This window comes from Mixophyes fleayi, chromosome 3 (genome assembly GCF_038048845.1).
Source record: "Mixophyes fleayi isolate aMixFle1 chromosome 3, aMixFle1.hap1, whole genome shotgun sequence".
NCBI lineage: Eukaryota > Metazoa > Chordata > Amphibia > Anura > Limnodynastidae > Mixophyes > Mixophyes fleayi.
Window position 1 is genome coordinate 336015829 of NC_134404.1, and position 19898 is coordinate 336035726.

The 19898-nt window shown below is 41.7% G+C and overlaps 1 protein-coding gene across 2 annotated transcripts in view; it reads left to right on the forward strand.

The window, feature by feature from the left end:
• The first annotated feature begins 7906 nt into the window (after positions 1-7906).
• EPHX1 (epoxide hydrolase 1) overlaps positions 7907-19898 on the forward strand; it is a 31576-nt gene continuing 19584 nt past the window's right edge. The window contains exons 1-3 of one of the 2 annotated variants that reach the window (XM_075204338.1): positions 7907-8055; positions 8794-8860; positions 19152-19336. In XM_075204338.1, the coding sequence (XP_075060439.1) occupies positions 19157-19336 (180 nt within the window). In that variant the 5' untranslated portion in view covers positions 7907-8055; positions 8794-8860; positions 19152-19156. The remainder of the gene's footprint in view (positions 8056-8793; positions 8861-19151; positions 19337-19898) is intronic. The other variant, XM_075204337.1, reaches the window with a different exon arrangement.

Here is a 19898-nt window from a genome sequence, read left to right on the forward strand (position 1 = left end):
TAGGCAACCGGGATGCTTGCATCTCCCTGCCGCCACTCCCGGCCAGCTGTCAAACAGCTGGGCGTGTGCGCGCAGGGCTATTTAGTTCAGCTGTCTAGGGCTGATTGGAGGCAGTCCTTGTGGAAACTATATGGCTGATTACTATGCAGCTGGGCACTGCATTGGCTGGCAGGGCCATTAATTAATTAAGTAAAACCTGGGGATGCTTTCAGGGCTCTGCCCTGATTGGCCCTTGGCATTATTTAAGGCAGTGAGGACTGAGCCTCACTGCCGGTTATAGCGTTCTGCCTCAGTACTGCTGCCTGCTCCTGTGCTTGTTTGGTATTGAACCTTGGATTGATTTTTCTGTGTATGACCTCTGCTTGTCCCTGGACCGTGAACCATTGCCTGTGACCCTGACCTTTTGCCTGTACCCGGATTCTGAACCATTGTCTGTGACCCTGACCTTTTGCCTGTACCCGGACTCCGAACCATTGCCTGTGACCCTGACCTTTTGCCTGTACCCGGACTCCGAACTATTGCCTGTGACCCTGACCTTTTGCCTGTACCCGGACTTTGAACCATTGCCGGTGACTCTGACCCTGCTGGAACCTGACATCTCCTTCGGTGCTCTCTCCAGTCCGCAGATCTCTGGCATGCCTCTGCTCCGTGTACTACCTCCTGTACCTGTGTGCTGCCGTGTGAGCATAAACTTATACTACTCTGAGCATAAGTCCTGGGGGCATCCGAGTACCTGTGAGCATAACCAGTCTCTATGGGAAAGGCGGCTGCTAAAGGTGACAACCTCTTCTACCTGTTCTATGAGTTTATGCCGCACTGGTTGCCGTAACACCCACTCATTCAGGGTCTTCATTATCATATACTGAGCACCGGCCAGCTATAGCGAAAGGGCAAGAGCTGGCACCATCTTACCTGTGAAGCTGCTCCTCCATATTTGTAATTGTCAGGGGTGTGGCGCTAGGCTATGATGTCACAGCCCTAAGAATAGCAGATACTGCTCTGTTAAACTAAGTTAAAAGCATGGGGGGGTGAGTCTCCTGGACAAAACCATGTTACAATGCAAGGAGTGCAAATTAGTATTCTGTTTTGCACATAAGTTAAATACTGACTGTTTTTTCATGTAGCACACAAATATCAACTTTAAATTTCAGTGTACAAATAAGCTATCAAGTATTTGTCTGCTACATGAAAAAACAGTCAGTATTTAATTTATGTGCAAAACAGAATACTAATTTACACCCCTTGCATTGTAACATGGTTTTGTCCAGGGGACTGAAATAAGAAGTTTCTTAAGTTAAGATCCTTAATGAATCAGGCCCCTAGTTATCATTTTGTAGAATCAAATAAATGATACCTAGAATCTGATTGGTTGCTATAGGCAACATCTCCTGTTATCACATAAAAACATGTTGCTGGGAATTTTATAACGAGAGTCCTCAGGAGAATGCTGGGCAGGCCCTGGCATCATAATTGTCTGGGATATGAGGAAACAGCCTCTGGCACAGGCGATAGGGTCAACAGAGTCTATTACGCTGAGAAACAATGGAAAGACTGAACTCCATGAAAAAATAAATATCTGCCCGTCCGTCTGTCACTAGGGAGCCAAGTAAAATGTGCCCAGTGCCAGGCTCTGTGTGCCATGCAGTAATATGTGCACTGCTGGGTACAACATTTTACATACCCTGTTATCTGCTATGAATAGATATGATCAGCCATGTATATCAGAAACGTATGGTATATACATATTGCATGGCTGCTCTGAAATTAGTTCACATGCATACTGTATATCTGCATAGTAGACACTGCTTTCTTGCAACATACACAGTGCTTTTTGTCATAGAACTCACCGGAACTAAGTTCCAGCACCTTTTTTCGACAGATTTTCCAAGTTTTAAAAGTAACTTTTGAACATTTGATGTTTAGTCCACGTGGACTTGAATCGCCCTGTTGAGCAGTGGTGGATCCAGGGGGGGCGATCAGGGCATTCGCCCCCCCTAGCAGCAAAAAGCTAGATCCCAGCCGCCGATTAAAACGGGAGGGGCGGGGCTAAGCGCGAGTGCGGGGGGCGGGGCTAAATGTGGGCCAGCCAATCAGAGTGGTCCCAGCCGGCGACCACAACGGGAGGGGGCGGGGCCAACCGCGGGCGGAAGGCGGGGTTAACGCAGGCCAGCCAATCAGAGCAAAGGAGGGGCGTGATTATGAAAATCGCCCCCATAAACATAAAGTCTAGATCCGCCCCTGCTGTTGAGCGTAGCAGGTCGGCAGCAACATCATTAAACGGTGCATGCGGGCTGCTTGTGTGTCGAGTCCGGTGCATGCGTGCTTCATCCGCGCTGGTTGTGATGGCGCTGCTCGGCTTGTGGCGCTGCTCAGCTTGTGATTGGTCGTGTGGTTATGTGCCGAGTGCTTACTGTCGGCGGCGACCGTTATGTTTCGTTACACAACTGACGTGTGCGGGTGTGTGTACAGTGACTGACTACATGATGTGAGTTCCGGCACCTTGTTTCTTACAAAAAAAGCACTGAACGTACGTGTATACTAGTGCAGCCGTGGAACCCCTTGTTTGCTTGAGTACCTTATGAAACAAAAAATTGGTGTCAAGTCATCTTTCTTGGATGAATAAATGTCATTTGTACATTCTCAATATATACATATAGATAAATACATATATATACACAATGAAGCATAAATCACTTTGGTCAGCATTATTCTTGCAGAATGAATAAATTTGGTGGTATAAATCACTTCACATCCCACCCATTACTGGGCTTTATCATCATCATCATCATCATCATCAGATATTTATATAGCGCCACTAATTCCGCAGCGCTGTACAGAGAACTCACATCAGTCCCTGCCCCATAGGAGCTTACAATCTAAATTCCCTAATATACACACAGACTAGGGTCAATTTGATAGCAGCCAATTAACCTACTAGTATGTTTTTGGAATGTGGGAGGAAACCGGAGCACCTGGAGGAAACCCACGCAAACACAGGGAGAACATACAAACTCCACACAGATAAGGCCATGGTCAGGAATTGAACTCATGACCCCAGTGCTGTGAGGCAGAAGTGCTAACCACTGAGCCACCGTCCTGCCTTTATTGGCAGCTTATACCTTTACTTGTCCCCAGAGCTGACACTCACTCATTTTGGACTGAGCCTGTTTAGCATCACTCCTGCTCTGCAGCTTTAGAGTAATGGTTTTTTAGATTCCTTAATTGCAGACACCCAATCTTCACCTTAGTGCCAATCAGCGCCCTAGGATTCCGACATATCCTTAACTCAGGCTCCATTGTAACCTTCAAACTGGTAATCACAGCTCTACGCCTCTCTTTGGCACATCTGATAACGTTCGATCACAGCAGCCGACTCCTATATCATGTACGTTTATTTTAATCAGCTATTTGCTTGGTGATCTTCGTACCCACAGGTGTGCCAAGACTGTACATAGGGCTGCCTGTGGGTAAACCAGCCTGCTGGTGCAGCCCAAAGAGTTAAACATTAATCCGGTACACTCACATCCTCCTACATCAAACACCAATCCGTGTTACACCCATAGGAGCCAGCTATGTGGGTGCTGTGGGTTTTGGGCACCCCAAACATATCCCTCAGCCATTAACGACATCTATGTATAGCATGTTTCAGTCATATAGGGGTGAGGTAACTTGAGCACTCACAAATGTTTTGGTCGCACCTGCGAGGGACGTCACAGGTGTAATTCATACGTGTCCTGGTTTACATGTCTTGTGTAGTAACCTTACCTGTATCATATTTGTCATTTCTGCCAACACTCCCAATTTTAACGGGTCAGTCCAGGTTTTTGGCACTCTAAGCAATGTGGCCTTATTGGAAAAAGTGTGTGGTCTCATCCAAAATACACCTGGTTTGGGTGGTTCAGGGGCGTGGTCATATTGTTCAGAATTTTCAATGAAATTTCGATTGTTAGGTCTGATGTAATGTGCTGAAAGCTTATCTGTCACCTTCACACAGTGTTGGCAGCCATTTTGTGAGCTATCTAATATTCATGAGAACACAGACTTTCAATTTTACAGGAACCAGTGATATTACTGAGGCATGAAATAAGTAGTGCCTCACGCCTCAGTGATGTGACTAGTTCCTTGTGAATTGGTACCAACATGGCTGACTCCACGCGATAAGCCACATGGGCAGTAAATAATTAGACACTGGGGGTATATTTACTAAACTGAAAGTTTGAAAAAGTGGAGATGTTGCCTATAGCAACCAATCAAATTCTAGCTGTCATTTTGTAGAATGTACTAGATAGATTGTACTACTGTAGATTGCCTACGTTAGTCCTCCTTCCAACCTTCAAATCGTAGGCAGTCGTATGTGTCTGTTACATGTGAACATACATTGCGTTCTTTGACGAAGTCTTGGTTTCACACATGCGCAGTGCGGAGATATAGGCAAAATACGCCATGTAAATGGACTTGCGTTTCTTAATGAATAAGGACCACTATTTGGTCTATTTATCATTGATGGATAGTGGGCAGCATTAAGTATCCTCTTGTATGGTTCATTGGTTCGCCCTGACGAACCCTCCTCTATAGTAACTATATAGCACACTGTCACTGCCGAGCGGACCTGCACATACTGTGCAGCCGCCGGCAGCCTTTGATGTAAAAAAGGGGACAGGGCCTAAATCGCCCCCCCCTAAATCGCCCGGGGTATAGCAATTTTCTAGATCCGCCCCTGCCAATGGACGGCTATAGACTCCATTGTAAAGGTAAGATAACGCCATCTTGAGATGGCCACATTGCTGGCTATAAATAATCACACGAATGGCGCCTCCTACTATAATTAACATTTATTTATGTAGCGCAAGTATACTCCACAGGGCTTTACAATTGGGAAGGAACTCAGAATGGGTATTCACAGGCAGAGAGGTAAGAGGGCGCGACTCACACGCTTACAATCTATAGGGTAATAGGAGGTTTTTTTACCCCATACAAAAAAATAGGTGATCAGAACTTATGCAAAGCGAGTGGAAACACACCTGCTACCATTTATTCTATATTTTAATATGTAAAACAACAATAAAACAGAGAAATTACCATAATTTTATTATCACTACTTTGGGCTCAAATTATCGTTATAGTTATCACTGTGAAAAGTGACATTTTCTTTATCGCAGCAATAAAAAATGACTTATCTCCCCGATTTATCGTTATTTTATTGTATTAGTCATTCTCAGCTGCCACAGGGAGAAATATCCAGAGTCATAAGAGATACTTAGCGCTCTAGAGGACCCCAGTCAGCTCTTCTGGACAAAAGAAAATATTCAGAAAGAATCTGGTGTTACCAAAACGGGTATTGTGCCAGTAGAAGTACCGCCTGCATCCTTGATCATTAGGCTCTCCGCCTATCCAAACGCATGGAGAAGCCTTTCCTGTCTAAACATAATGTTGAAGTGGTTCCCGCCAGTGGTAATAGATATAGAGTTTTTCACTCTTTGATAAATAGAGCCCTTAATTTTAAATACAACATCTTTATTAAGAAAATTACAGTATTTTTGGGGCTAATATAACAACATTTTAACTCAACAAAATAACAGATTTTGTTTGAAGATGTCCCTGTCGGCTGCCACCCTGGCACCAGAGAGACAATGGGTCTTCTAAGCTGCCATGCAGATGCCCTTTGAATGGGGCAGAGAGAGAGAGAGAAGGGTAAGAAGGGCATGATGTGGAGGCAGGAGCATACCTCACACCTGTCCAGATTCCGCTGGAACAGTCCCAATTTTAGGACTCTGTCCCACTGTCCCGTGGGTAGAAATGTTAGGAGGTATCTTCCCTTCCCAGTTGCGGATAGTAGAACAGCATTGAATGGGTGCCGCGCTCCTGCTGTTGATGTGTGCTGCAGTGTTTGGAGGGGAAGGGAGATATTTAAGGGGCAGCCCCCTGGGGGAGTAGCCACGCCCACATTGTGACATGACCACACCCCGTTGGGATGTCACTATGTCCCGTTGTGGTGTCACTACTCCATATTTACCTACTTTTTGCTGGATCCTTCCAGGAGATACCAGAAGAGGGGTATAGTGGATTGCATCATTTTGGTGGGGCCAAAATGACGCGATTCGCCACGAATTGCATCATTGAGGCCCGCCAGAGACAGAATGCGGGAGAATTGGCTGCTACATACATGGAATTCAGGAGTCTCCCCAACATTCCGTGAGAGTAGGGAAGTATTCACTACTCCCCCTATCCCGTTGTCAGGTTCTCAAATATTTGGGATGTATGTCAAAGGGTTAAGGGTGTGAGCTAGAATGAGAATGAGAGACAGCTGGAGAACACAAGATACAGCAAGGTGAGGTATCAGTGGTATGACTCTGCATAGTGCAGTTTGTTTATCACTCGTACCATCACCACATCTGTTCTGTTACTGGCATTTTAGAAAAGGCATCAGGAAAAAAAATTGCTTTTATCTTTTTACTTTCTAACAGAAAAACAAGCTCAAACACTGAGCATTGTAGGGTTTGATAAGGGCTTGAGAATGAGTGGCAAGGGACCAAAGCAAACAAACAAAAGGAAGTAGTGAGAAAGCAAATCATTGTCCAGGGCAGCGAGAGGGTGATTGCAGTTTCCGGATGTAGCAGATGAAGATTGTTGCTGGCAGCATTTAGAGGGTATTCAATGCTTGTTCAACTGTGAATTTCCAGCTCTTAACATAGAAATCACAAATGCATCCCCCCTAGGCTTACATGAACAGGCCCGTGTGAACAAATTGGTGAGCTAAGTGGGGTTGAGAACAATCAAGCTAGTTTAGAGTCATAAAATTTGCATCACTGATCGAGAGATAACTAGACACAGCAGAGACATAAATGGAAATGATACAAGTTATTGCAGGCAGATGATTGCAGGAGTTAGGGGGAATTATGATATACCTGGATATAAAGCAAAGGTAAAAGTGGGTAGATCCAAATGCAGGGAGGCAGATTAGATTTATATAATAACTGAATATATAATAGCTGAATTACCCATCACTTTGTAAGTGAATCAAGCGCAAAATATGTACTTTAAATGGTGTCCCCATCTGGAAATATTAAGTGTTGCTACATCAGAAAAAATATTATTGCCCCAATGATAATGAAATAGTACTCCACAATATTTTTTATTGTAAATAAAGTATTTTTATTGAGATTTTCACAACAAACAGACAAGTATGGTGGCTCAGTGGTTAGCACTTCTGCCTCACAGCACTGGGGTCATGATTTCAATTCCTGACCATGGCCTTATCTGTGTAGAGTTTGTATGTTCTCCCCATGTTTGCGTGAGTAATGGGGGGTTATTCTCTTTACTTGCATGTCCAAGTATTAGGGTTTCTCATAGAACCAACCAGAAATTAATCGTTGGGTGTTGCCATATTTCTATGAAAGAACATCACACATTGCAGGTCACTGACAAAAAATAATAAACAAGTAGTGAAAGATCAATTTTACAGTATTGTAATCTGACAGTATGTTGTATACTTTGGGCAGAGAGCAATGGAAAAAATATAAAGATATTTTTTTTGTAACAGATATAGTTACATTTATATTCAATAACTATAAATGTACTCATAAACATTAATTATACAGGACTGTTTGTTCAAGTTGAAAGCTGGTAGGATGCTGCATTTGTTCTAATCTACAAAGATGTCACAGATAAAGAGATATTAATCTCAGGGAAACAATAATCCAGGTCTATGATGGATTCATAAACACTTTCCACCTCCTACATTAAATGCATTGTTCAGTTGTGAGCAATGCATTAAATAAGAGGAAGCAGAGGCCACAAGTTCATGTATATGACATAATAACACCAGGCTTGGTGTACAGCTAAATTCCCCACTCTGGACTACAAGTCCCGTGATGCACCGCGGCATTCTTGTTTGTTCTGGTATATGATGCAGCAGAGGGAGATACAGATAAGTCAGCTGCAGACACGTTGCTTGTGCAGGACAGGTGTGTGCTGGGCAGAGACTACAACACAGCTGGAGAGTACAGCGCCGAGCACAGCATCCAGCCGACACCAGGGAGGACAGAGCCCACCCAGGTACCTGCATTACCCCCCTCTGCCTTAATATACTGTGCAATAACACTCTATGTAGTTTACTAATATAATGCATGCAATAATCTGCCTCATAGTACACCCTGTGCTGTATTAATATAAATGTAATAAGCTAATATTACACTTTAATATTAATATACCTGCATTAAGCTAAGTCATACTATATCTGATAATGGTATATGTGTCATAAAGTCAGTAATACACAACTCACAGTCACACAGTGTATACTATTAAAATGCAATAATAAGGTCAATAAAACACTATAATATTTTATATGCATGTGATAAAACACTTCATAAGCCTGTACTGCAGCATTTGTAAGTAGTGCAGTTTATATGGTGTAGTAAATATATGATATAAAGTTTGCAAGTCACTGTAGACAAGCCCTCTGGTATTGTGTCTGTTATTAATTCTTGCGTTGCCTATTTTTGCATAGCTATGCTGGGAAAGTTTGTGTTTGATACAAAAATGTGTTAATGATAACATTAATTAACGTTCAACAAATGATTTAATGATGCTGTGTAGGAAAACAGTCTGTGATAAAAGCTGGGTGTCAAGAGGTTGACTTGAATATGTTTTACTATGAAGTTTGTGTGCGTAGTGAGCGGATAATGTCTGTGCCATAAGTAGTACTTTGTAGCTGACAATAGGTTTCACTATGTGTGTAAATGGCTCATGTGACAGGCTCCATAGTAAAAACCTGGCTCCTATTTACTTTTTCAGGATCCAGCAGAATAGAAGGAATGTGATTAACATTCAGGCACCTGTAACGCTGGTAAAACTATAATTAGTAAGTTGCAATTTCTGGGTTTGTTTGGGGCTGGTGTGACTGTGGTGTGTCTTGGAGGGGACATTGAAAGCGTTGTTATACCAGTAATTTGTAGTTACCCCACAGTGTGCTGTCCTGATATTGTGAGTAATGTGTCAATCAGTTGTGAGGGTAATGGTCCACAGCTACTACAATTGTGCGTTCAGATAGTGCGTCTGAAGCTATTTGCATTCTCTGAAATCCCTGTTTATTCACTTGAATAGAATTCTTTAAAAAAAAAAACCCTTTCAACCTTCATTTATTTATTTTTAGAACATGCCAGGTGCAGGGCTGCTTTATCTTCCACTCCCCTCCATGTGATCTGTTGTGTACGGCGCTGCGGACCTGTTGTGGTGCCATTATAAATAAAAGATAATAATGTGAGGAGGGGTGTCCTATGACATCTAAAAAAAACAAAAAAAAACAAAACGTCTTTCTGGGCATACCATTAAAGTAGATTTTTATCCAAACACTTTTATTTTAATTCTTTTTTTTTTTTAATTCAGTGCTTCTTTGTGTTGTGTTTAGTTTTACTATCCACCTGCCATTACATAAGATTAATCAATGACTACAACAATGTGCTTACGGTTGAATATATATGCAGTCACGAGATCAGGAGGCTTATCTACGTGGCCGCTAAAAAAATTCAGTGTTCTGGTACATGGTGCCTCAGCCAGTGTTGTTAAAGAGGGTAACCAAAATAAATGCTGTAACTAATTCATTAGACAGTCCCTCTCTAAGGGGTATATTTACTGAACTGCGGGTTTGAAAAAGGTTGAGATGTTGCCTATAGCAACCAATCAGATTCTAGCTGTCAATTTGTAGAATGTTCTAAATAAATAACTAGAATCTGGTTGCTATAGGCAACATCTCAACCTTTTTCAAACCTGCAGTTTAGTAAATATACCCCATTGTGTGGAAGGCCTAATGTCTAGTTCACAAACAAACTGCAAATGTCCAGTTTAGTTCAAGTTACGAACAAATAGCAGTTTACTTTCCCCAGGTAAGGAGAGAGACTGACTGAGCAATCTTGCAGGTGCAACTATTAATTATCTTGCTGTCTGACTGGCAGGTCAGGTGACCCAAAATTGGCCTAAAGAATGGAGGCCCTCTCTCTCCCTCCATTCATTTCAGGGAACCTTTATCCGGCTCTTACTTATGATCCATGCTTTTGGAAAGCTGTCTTTCCAATACCAGCAATTTTCTCTGGAGTTCAAAACCTGGGACTTGCATACACTTAAATGAGATTCAGCTTTTTGGTAGCCAAATTTGGTGAGATCCAACTGCTATCGGGCACCACAGACGTTTTCGATTCAGCATTACATTGCAAATTTAAAAAAAAGCTCATAGGTCGTTCATCAGCTTTTTATCTCTGCGTTTAAGGCCATTGAAACCTTGCACAAGATCTAGATAGCAAATATCAGTGCTGTAGACACAGTCTCAATTCAAGGATGTGCATTTTAATTATTTACAGTTTTATTTTATTTTTTAAACACCAGACGCTAGGCAAGCCCTCCGCCCCCGCCTTTTGTACTTTGTCAGTAAATAGACCCTGTCTGTCTGCGTCACATGATGCATGATGGAATGCGTTGCTGTCATTGCAGTCAAAAATGGGGGACACCTTTAACCCTGTTCATGGGTACAAGTACATAAAAAATGGACTGTAATAGCAACAAATCAAATGTTAATATTTTTTCTTGTACAGTTTTGAAAATAAAAGCAAACTTACGGTTGATACAACTCGCAGCAACATTTTTGCACAGCTAGATGTGCATCAGTTTTAATAAATGAGATATAACACCCACTTCGCAGACACAGCTTATAGGTTAACTTCATTTTAACATATACTATTTTCATGACAATCCGCCTCACTCCTAACTAGTCCATGGTCTGTATGGTCCACTGTGTTGCTCTAACTCCAGATCACACTACAGCTCATGTGAGATTTGCTTGAGCCGATTTGTGTCTGGAATTCACCATAAGCAAATTTTGCCAAATCTCTTGTCTGAACGAGCCCTTATACATTGGATAATGCCCTCACTATTGAAAATTATATGGATATTTGTAGTCACCATGGAGTCCTGTGATCATATAAAATTGCAAGATTAAGGGCTAGATTTACTAAACTGCGGGTTTGAAAAAGTGGAGATGTTGCCTATAGCGACCAATCAGATTCTAGTTATGATTTTTTTTAGTGCATTCTACAAAATGACAGCGAGAATCTGATTGGTTGCTATAGGCAACATCTCCAATGTTTCAAACCCACAGTTTAGTAATTATACCCCTAAGTGCTTTTGTACAGGTCACAGAAATCAGAGGTTACTTCTAATATCTTTAATAGTTTACAGTAAGGGAGAACATTAATCCGTCTATACACATTTAGGGGCATATTCAATTACGATTCGCTGCCGCACGGGTCCTGGTACCGCAACATCGTGATATTGCGCTATCGTAATGACGCTTTATATGCGCAGCCGCGCGGAATCGCGCCCGTGAATCGTAATTGAATATGCCCCTTAATCTAGCCTATATATTCCATATACACACACTATATTCCTTTTCCTAATCATAACTTGCAGAATTTAAGAGGTGTTATCAGAATTCACTGTTTTCTGGAGATTTTATTTAGAGGAGTTTATACATATTGACATCGGTTATTTGTGAATTGATCTGGTACATTTTGCCTCTGTAGTTTAGAAAGGTTATAGTGCAAGATACAATACACGCAGAATCATCAGTGTTTCCAGATTCATTACATACTCCTAAATAATTTTATCATCCCACAAGTCGGCAGTCTGCTCTTGAGGTCCACGGTTAAATGGTACTTAATTATATGGATGCAATAGTCGTTCAAGTGGAAGTGCCGTTGCGATAGTTAGTTAGAGCGGTGCCTGTATAATTAACAAGCACCGGTAAAACTAAAGACCTCTCAATCAACCAAAGTCTCTTAACATTTGTCGTGGCTTGCAGGTGCCTAATGGTGGAATTTCAGACCTGTGGGATTTTTTGTTGTGCTAGCAAACTTAGACTTCGTGACATTCGCTAGTGGGAAACAAGTCTTTGATATAGAATTTCAGTCGGGTGTAGTATAACAGATTAATGTAATCCTCAACTTTGACACACAAAATCCTGGAATGAGACCAAGCCATTATTTTTTATTGTCTGTTTTCTGTTTGTTCGTTTTTTTGGTATTTTTTTTTTTTGTGCATAGAAATATTTTAAGAATTACATTTGTATCAGAAGTTATGATAAAGGCTCCTTTCTCACACAAACAATGCTGTTGTGGGAGTGATATTTTCGATACAAACGGTAAGGCTCAGTTCACACTGGTAAGTTGCTGTAAATAAGATAAGTTGCACTCATGGGGGGTTTAAATACAAAATTCTCGCTCAGATTCAACCTTCACGCTAACGGCTCACGATGGACATATTGCAGCCCTTTTAAAAATTGTGGGGATAAAATGCAAATGTTATGTCAATTTGGTGTTTTGTTACCATAATTTAAAGCAGCAATCCCATGTTTTTGTTTTTTTTACATAACTTGCTGTCACAGGCTATAGAATAGACAAAATGTTGGCATCCACAATTTTTCCTTGTCTTGTTCTTTTCAGGCTGCTATTAGTAATTTATGACTCTGAACTACCATGGAAACCACAGTCACATGATATAGTGAGCAGAGAGGCTTTGATATGCCTCTCTGAGCTCTGTCTGCACTGTGACATTCACCCCTCCCCCCTCTGCCATCACATGACATTTTTGTTTGCCAATGAGAGGGATTTGGAAAAGTGGATATTGATCTTTAGGAGAATAGCTAATAAAATATATTCTTAAAAGGTACTTAAATTGCTATTTAAAGATAATTAAAAAAAAGTATATGTCGGACTGTTGCTTTAAAAATTCATTTACAAGGTCTGAAAACATCATCAATATGGATATAATGATGAAAAAACTGGGATGTGTAGGGGCCCTAAACTTTCTCTTTAAAATTACATTAGGCAGCTTTTTCAATTCGAGCACTTAATATTAAAAAAAAAAAACAAAAAAACAAAACCCCAGCTCTGTTCAGCTTCTGCCAGCAATGCAACTTTCGTCAGTGTGCCTTAGGAGCACATTTTTACATTGATTCCCATTTGGAACACGGCAAATGATTTGAACAAGTCCTAAATATTTAATTTAAATTGACAAATTGTATCCCGTGTGCACCCATTACTTCAATCAAAATCCATTGCCTTTTGGTTCGTATTTCATCAGCATAATCTATTTATTTATATAGCGCCACTAATTCCAGCAGCGCTGTACAGAGAACTCACTCACATCAGTATTTGATTGGGTATGACATAAAACCAGGTCAAATGAGGGCCCCTATCGCTGCTTGTGTGGGGTCATTGTTCATCATTGCTGTATAGTACCTGTATTATCACTGCAATACAGTTATTCGGTACATGACCAGTCCTTTGTACGGTGATGCCAATAAACAGATTTCAACATGAGCAGAATAATGCACCTTATCATAATGACTCCCGTCCCTGCCAACATGACTCTGTGTGTGGGTAGCACAGTGGCTCAGTGGTTAGCACTTCTGCCTCACAGCACTGGGGTCATGAGTTTGAATCCTGACCATGGCCTTATCCATGTGGAGATTGTATGTTCTCCCCGTGTTTGTGTGGGTTTCCTCTGGGTGCTCCGGTTTCCTCCGGGTGCTCCGGTTTCCTCCCACACTCAAAAAATACTAGTAGGTTAATTGGTTGCTATTAAATTGACCCCAGTCTCTCTCGTGTGTGTTAGGGAATTTAGACTGTAAGCTCCAATGGGGCAGGGACTGATGTGAGCTCTCTGTACAGCGCTGCGGAATTAGTTGCGCTATAAAAATAGTTGCTCCTGATGAATTGTATACTTCTGACTTTCCCACTTATTTTCCAGTTGTAACTTGGCTGTGTAACTGTGTTGGAGATGGAAGGGTTGAATACAGACCTTGCTTCTCCCTTCTGTTCAGTGACAGGATTAACAAGCTCCCTACAGACCTTCTCGTGCCCCCTCCCCACTCCTTTATGTATTAAAATTGGCAGGGACAGGGTTAAAATACTTTTCACACATCCTCAGTAACGCCTCTCATTGTGTAATGTTATAGCCAGTGACAGGGTTAACATACTTTCCCTCTGTATAACACCCCCCCCTCCCCCTCCCTTCTGTGTATTGTTGTTGGCAGCCTGAGAGCTCAGTTTGTCCTAATCTCTGATAACTGGGGGATTGTGGGAGCAGCTAATGTGTTTTGAGACAGACTTGTCTATAGGGCTGCCAGGACTGTCACTTAAAACCAGGCACATCTGAGTGTAGGTGGGAGGTTTTCATCCCGGAGGCTTCAGCAGTAAATTACAGTGGATGAAACTGCAATTAGCAGCCCCTTACCATTGTTTAGTAGTACCGGAAAGTAAAGTACACTTAACGCTTTAAATCAATGTAATATGCACCCCTCAATTAATGCTAGTCCCATACATGTTTTTTAGGAAAATAAGCAGCCTGAGCCCGGGGCTCAGGAGGGCATTCACACCCGGGCCGGTACCGTTAGTTTTGAACTGGTCCGTACAGTACGTAGCCATACCTTGCAGAGAGTAGACCCTCCATGCTTATTGGTGACTGTGCTGGCCATTCACCAGTCAGAATGTTGGGAGGTATCCAAACAGTAAGTGGTGGATGACTGGAACTATCCACCAATCAGAATGTTGGGAGGTATCCAAACAGTAAGTGGGGGATGGCTGGAACTATCCACCAATCAGAATGCTAGGAGCTGTGTATTGGGTACGTTGACGTTCTCTGAGACATATCTGCGTTATAAAACCCAACAAAGATTTGGGGGAAGTCTGTATTATAAAGTCACCATAGGAGCAGATTTAATTTCCTAAATATCCGATCGAGGTGCCTCCAGAACGGCCTTGCGTGGATATTTTTGGCAGAATTGACGCTGATTTTTAGAGGTGCGAGCAAAACTCAGCGATACTGTTTACAATAGTAATAGTAACTGTAAAAAAGCAGGTCTGCGATGTTCTGAGGGACATTTGAATCTGCCCCTATATAAAGGTAGTATATGCACTTACACCCCCAGATATCCCAGATATTTATATTCCACAATTTTTGTCACACCCATTTTTCCGACACTCTAGTCCAAGCCTGGCCAACTTGTGGCTCTCCGGGTGTTTGTGAAACTACAAGTCCCAGCATACCTTGCCAACAATCGTGTAGCTATCTGCTGCCAAAGCATGCTGGGGCTTGTAGTTTCACAACACCTGTAGAGCCACAGGTTGTTTAGGCCTGCTCTAGTCGAAGATCCTTTGCCACTTGCTTGTGGCCAAAATTTTTAGCCCCTAGACCAAAAATTTTCCCCCTCCCCTGAAAATAAATGACGGGTAGTAAGTATTCTTATTTGTCCTAAAACCCTGTATATTACATCAAGAGGGTACAAATAGCAAAAAAGATATTCTATCAGAGCAGAACATTGATATATTGTCAGGTCACTTTATATCACTTTGCTGGGGTCCTCCGGTGAGTTCAGAATTGGTTACATGCACGAAATGTTTACATATTGTCCGATCTCTTTCCTAACGTAAATGCTTACAAGAATAGATGTTATAATTAGTCTAATGAAATGCAAGTTATACCTGTGCAGTAATCTTCCATACAATGTATCGCACAGCTGCCTTGGTGAGATTTTATTCATAAATTGCAGTGATATCAGATTTGTTATTGCTTCAATAAGAATCATTATCTCCGGATGTCGGTTTATAGATCCTTTTGTCTGACATCTCAGATATAATCTAGAACTCCAGCTGCCAGGTTCATGGACTTCAGAATCAATGTCTGTCTGCACAGAGTTCACCCCGCTAAGTAAAGTTCGCCCCCGTGCACTCTGCTCTCTCACCTTCTGCCTACAGACAGTGAGCGGCACGTGTCAGGTGTCTGAGTCACGTCATAAAAACACGTGAAGAAAATCTGAATAGGGCAGTTCCAGGGCTTTCTAAATTTCAAATTGTAACCAATCCTCTGCTTACTTTAACTTGTTCTCTTTCTGCATTTTAGAGAGCCAGGAACATCTAAAAATGCACATATCTTGAAATAAAGCGTTTAAACTTTTCTTCTAGCGTCAGGGTTAATAACAGATTGTATCCAATGGAGGGGACGGGGGCCACACCAGGTTGGTGACACCTCCCACAACAAAGACAGGCCCGAACCTTTGTACTTTATATCTGCTCTCTTCACCCTCTTGGTGTCCCTGCCCATAGCCGCTTCACCCATTGCGTGGGGCAATAGGTTTGCCACTGGTTATAGCTAGCCACGTATGGATCTGAGCACTATAATCACTGTCCCAACAAGTGACCAAGCTGTATGAGATAAACACGTTTAGCGCTCAGGCTGTCTCTGTTCCAGGGTCTCTGGATTTTGATTGGCTTATCAGGGCACACAAAATGCAATCTTTGGCCTATCGCACGATATCGCCAGCTGTTCTAGAATAAAAATATTCTAATTCGGAATGTTGGCATCTATGCAAATGCTTCAGCCGTAAGACAGCAGGGAAATGTATAACCCATTTGTAGGTCATCTCATTATTCAAGGCTCCTCCTACACACTGACCTCAGACCTGTCAAGAAGCAAATTGCCAATGCCAATAATAGGTCAGTTATTGGGACACCTGTGGCTTTTACACTTTGGGGAGAGGGTCTTTATTTCAAGTGGTCCTGTCCCCTTTACAGAGTGGAGACTGTGGGGTAGTTGTATCAAACCTTTGAAAAAGGAAAAGTAAAGGTGTTTCCTATATCAACCAATCAGATTATAGCTCTCGTTTTCTAGAATGCACTAGATAAATGATAGCTCGAAGAATCTGATTGGATGCTATGGGCAATTCCTCCATTTTTTTTTTTTGAAGGTTTGCTACATCTACCCCTGTGTATAGGTGACAGATCGTCTTTAAAATAAGAAAATATCCTGGTATACTTAGCTGAGATAATAAGAAATAACACCCATAGACTTCAATGGAATATCAGGAAAAATGTTGACAGGAAACTCGTGTTATAGAAAGAAATCTACAAAATATAACCAGTTTCCAACATTCAAAAATTCTGCAGAAATCGGCGTTAATGTAGCGGCACTGACATAACCTTGTTGCCTTATTTGCGTATTTCTATAATAAGGAACTAAGAAAACACAGGGCCGCTTGTTGTCCTCTACTCTTACTGTTCGTAGAACACTGTTTCCTGGACACTCCCTCTTTTAATTGTAATGTAAACAAAACCAACTGATCTTCCTTGTAACGGGTTGTTCAGGAAAACACTTGCTCTGTTGTGTTATCCTGTATGATGGAGCCTACGAGCATCATTGTATTGCTGAATAGCAGTCAATGCCTTGCAGAACATACAGATCACTGCAGATGGTCCCTGGGAATCTTGGCTGGGTCCCAGGTGAGTGCAGGGCGAACATGTGAATGGCTGCAATAATTAAAAATAGATGAATAAGCAGCAAAACTGACTTTTTCACGTATGAAGCTAAATGCAACGTACATTCTTACCTTTCCGCTGAAACAAACCACAGCTTGTCAAAGATTCACCTTTGAACTTGCTGCAATATCACTGATTACACTCTGACTGTTCGTATCTATCAGTCTGTACAAAGTATTTCTGCTGCATAAGAGACCGCTAGCCAATTATGGATATTTATGGAAGTTCAGGCTTTACACCTTCATCCTCATTCCAGAGTGATGCAACATAGAGAATACCCAAGAGAAATGTGATTTTGCTAAGCTGACACCATCTTGTTGCCTTATAGTAATTTTATTCGCTTATAGCTTAAAGAAAGATTAGATACAGCTAGTTTGTAGGAGTAATTCATTGTTTGCAAGAACCGTGCTCATGCCTTGGATATAGCAGATGGAGATAAAACCAACTCCTCCTTGGGGAGTATTCCTGTGTGAAAATGTTTGAATGTAGCAAGATCTAAGTAAAGTGGTTAAAACCTTTTGGGGCGTAGTTTTCTGTAATATGTGATTTTGTGCTATAAAGACACGAGCTTGTAACTAATAAATTAGAGCTAATTGTACACACTGAACTTGTTGTGTCATTATCTCCCCGGCTGAGGAGCTCATAACTGATAAACTGACACTTACAGGTGAACAATCTGATTTAGATTCGACACCCACACCCCATTTCCAGCTGCTGGATCAGAGGTGTCTGCTTTCAACAATAGGATGGGGCAGATCGCATGTTGAGCAGATTTAATGAAGTATAACCACCTCAGTCGTTCCAAGTTTATTATTTAGTCCAATAATCCCATAGTGGGTTTTACTTGTTCTTAAAGAAGATTATCAATATTGTCACATCACCAGTTTTTGTCATTTTATAGCCGATAGAGCCGGCCACTGGAAGAACACACCATGCAGAGAGCTTTTTTAATACAGATATAGATTAGTTGCAGCTTATCTGGATGTCCCGAAGGGGAGGTCCAAGTGATATTTGCGGCGGATGTGACATCGCAAACCACAATCTGATCAGGCGGGAAGTTTAGAAGTCTCCCTGACATTCCTATGCCTGGTACTTGCTGTGGCTTCTTGATATTTCATAGAGTAGATTAGCAGCAATTAAGGACATTGCAGTCTTCCCTGTTATCCAAAACTAGTCTGGAGCAAAGCTGCTTATGGTGCATGAACTAAATGCTCTAAAAGGAATCTCTCACCTTCAGATTACTTTACTGGCCTGTACATGCCCTTTCTGCAACTTGTACTAATTGCATTGCTCTAACTTCCTTTTCAGCCATGTCATTACATCATACCTAGATTAGTTATCACAACCATACTATGTAGAGAGCAGCTTAGTGTTGTATCCGAGGACAGCAAGATAATGTACTGATCGTATAACAACGTGGCTGAATGGAGTAGTAGGAAGAAAATAAGATAAAGGAAGTGTTAAGTAACAATTGCAGGATTGCCCTGTACATGCAAATACACATAAGTGTTCTGGGTAGCAGATCGGGGGTGATCCCGCAAGTTGCTTCCTCCCCCCTCTTGCAAATTCTTTAGGGAGCAACGCCTGGAGAACAACAAAGCCTTACCCATCACAGAAGCTATATCTAGATAATTGTAGTGGCACCCAGAGGGAATCCCCACGTTTCCACTAATAGGAGGAAGGCATCACTTATGTGGATACAATGCGCTGTTAAGATGCTGTAACAAGAACACAGTTCCATGTGATAAGAATGTTTATTGTCTGTGCTGAATACACAATTCTTTGTTGCAGGTATAATGCTGCTCGAGATCGTCATAGCCCTGGTAGTGGGGGCACTGCTGTACCAGTTTGTTTTCAGAAGAAAAGATGAGACTTTGCCCATGGGAGATGGTTGGTGGGGTGCTGGGCAAAGGCACGACGATGAGAATGAAGACATCCGTCCTTTTACAATTGAGACTTCGGAAGAAGAATTGAATGTAAGGTGCTCTTGAATCTTTTGGTATTCTTTTGTCCTTTTGTCTTTTGTGTGTATGTGTGTGTGTATCTAATATATAAATGCTTAGTGGCGTCTGTCTGTCTGTGTGTGTGTGGGGAAAAAACCCAAGTTGCAGCGCCACCTGCTGGGCAGAGTTATAGACTGACCTACTAAATTCTTAGTGTGTGTGGGAAAAAAAATTCAAAGGGCTGAAATTTGGTAGGGCTCAAACTCATTTTCGTGAGGTAATTTTACCTCATGAACACACATTAAAAAGGGCGCTTGCGTCGGGAAGTAACGATCTTCCCCTGAGGAGGCCTGGGCTAGGCCCAAATGCATGACAAGAACCTTTTTAAGACCTTCAGTATCTTGATTTGACTAGAATGCATGAGTATCATGCACGGGTTAACTTGTATATGTATATATATATATTGTATATGTATATATATATTGTATATATATGTGTGTGTGTGTGTGTATATATATATATATATTTTTTTTCAATTGTTCCTCCGGCCGCCACCGGAACGAGCGCGTTAAAACTATTACCGTTTATACGGTAA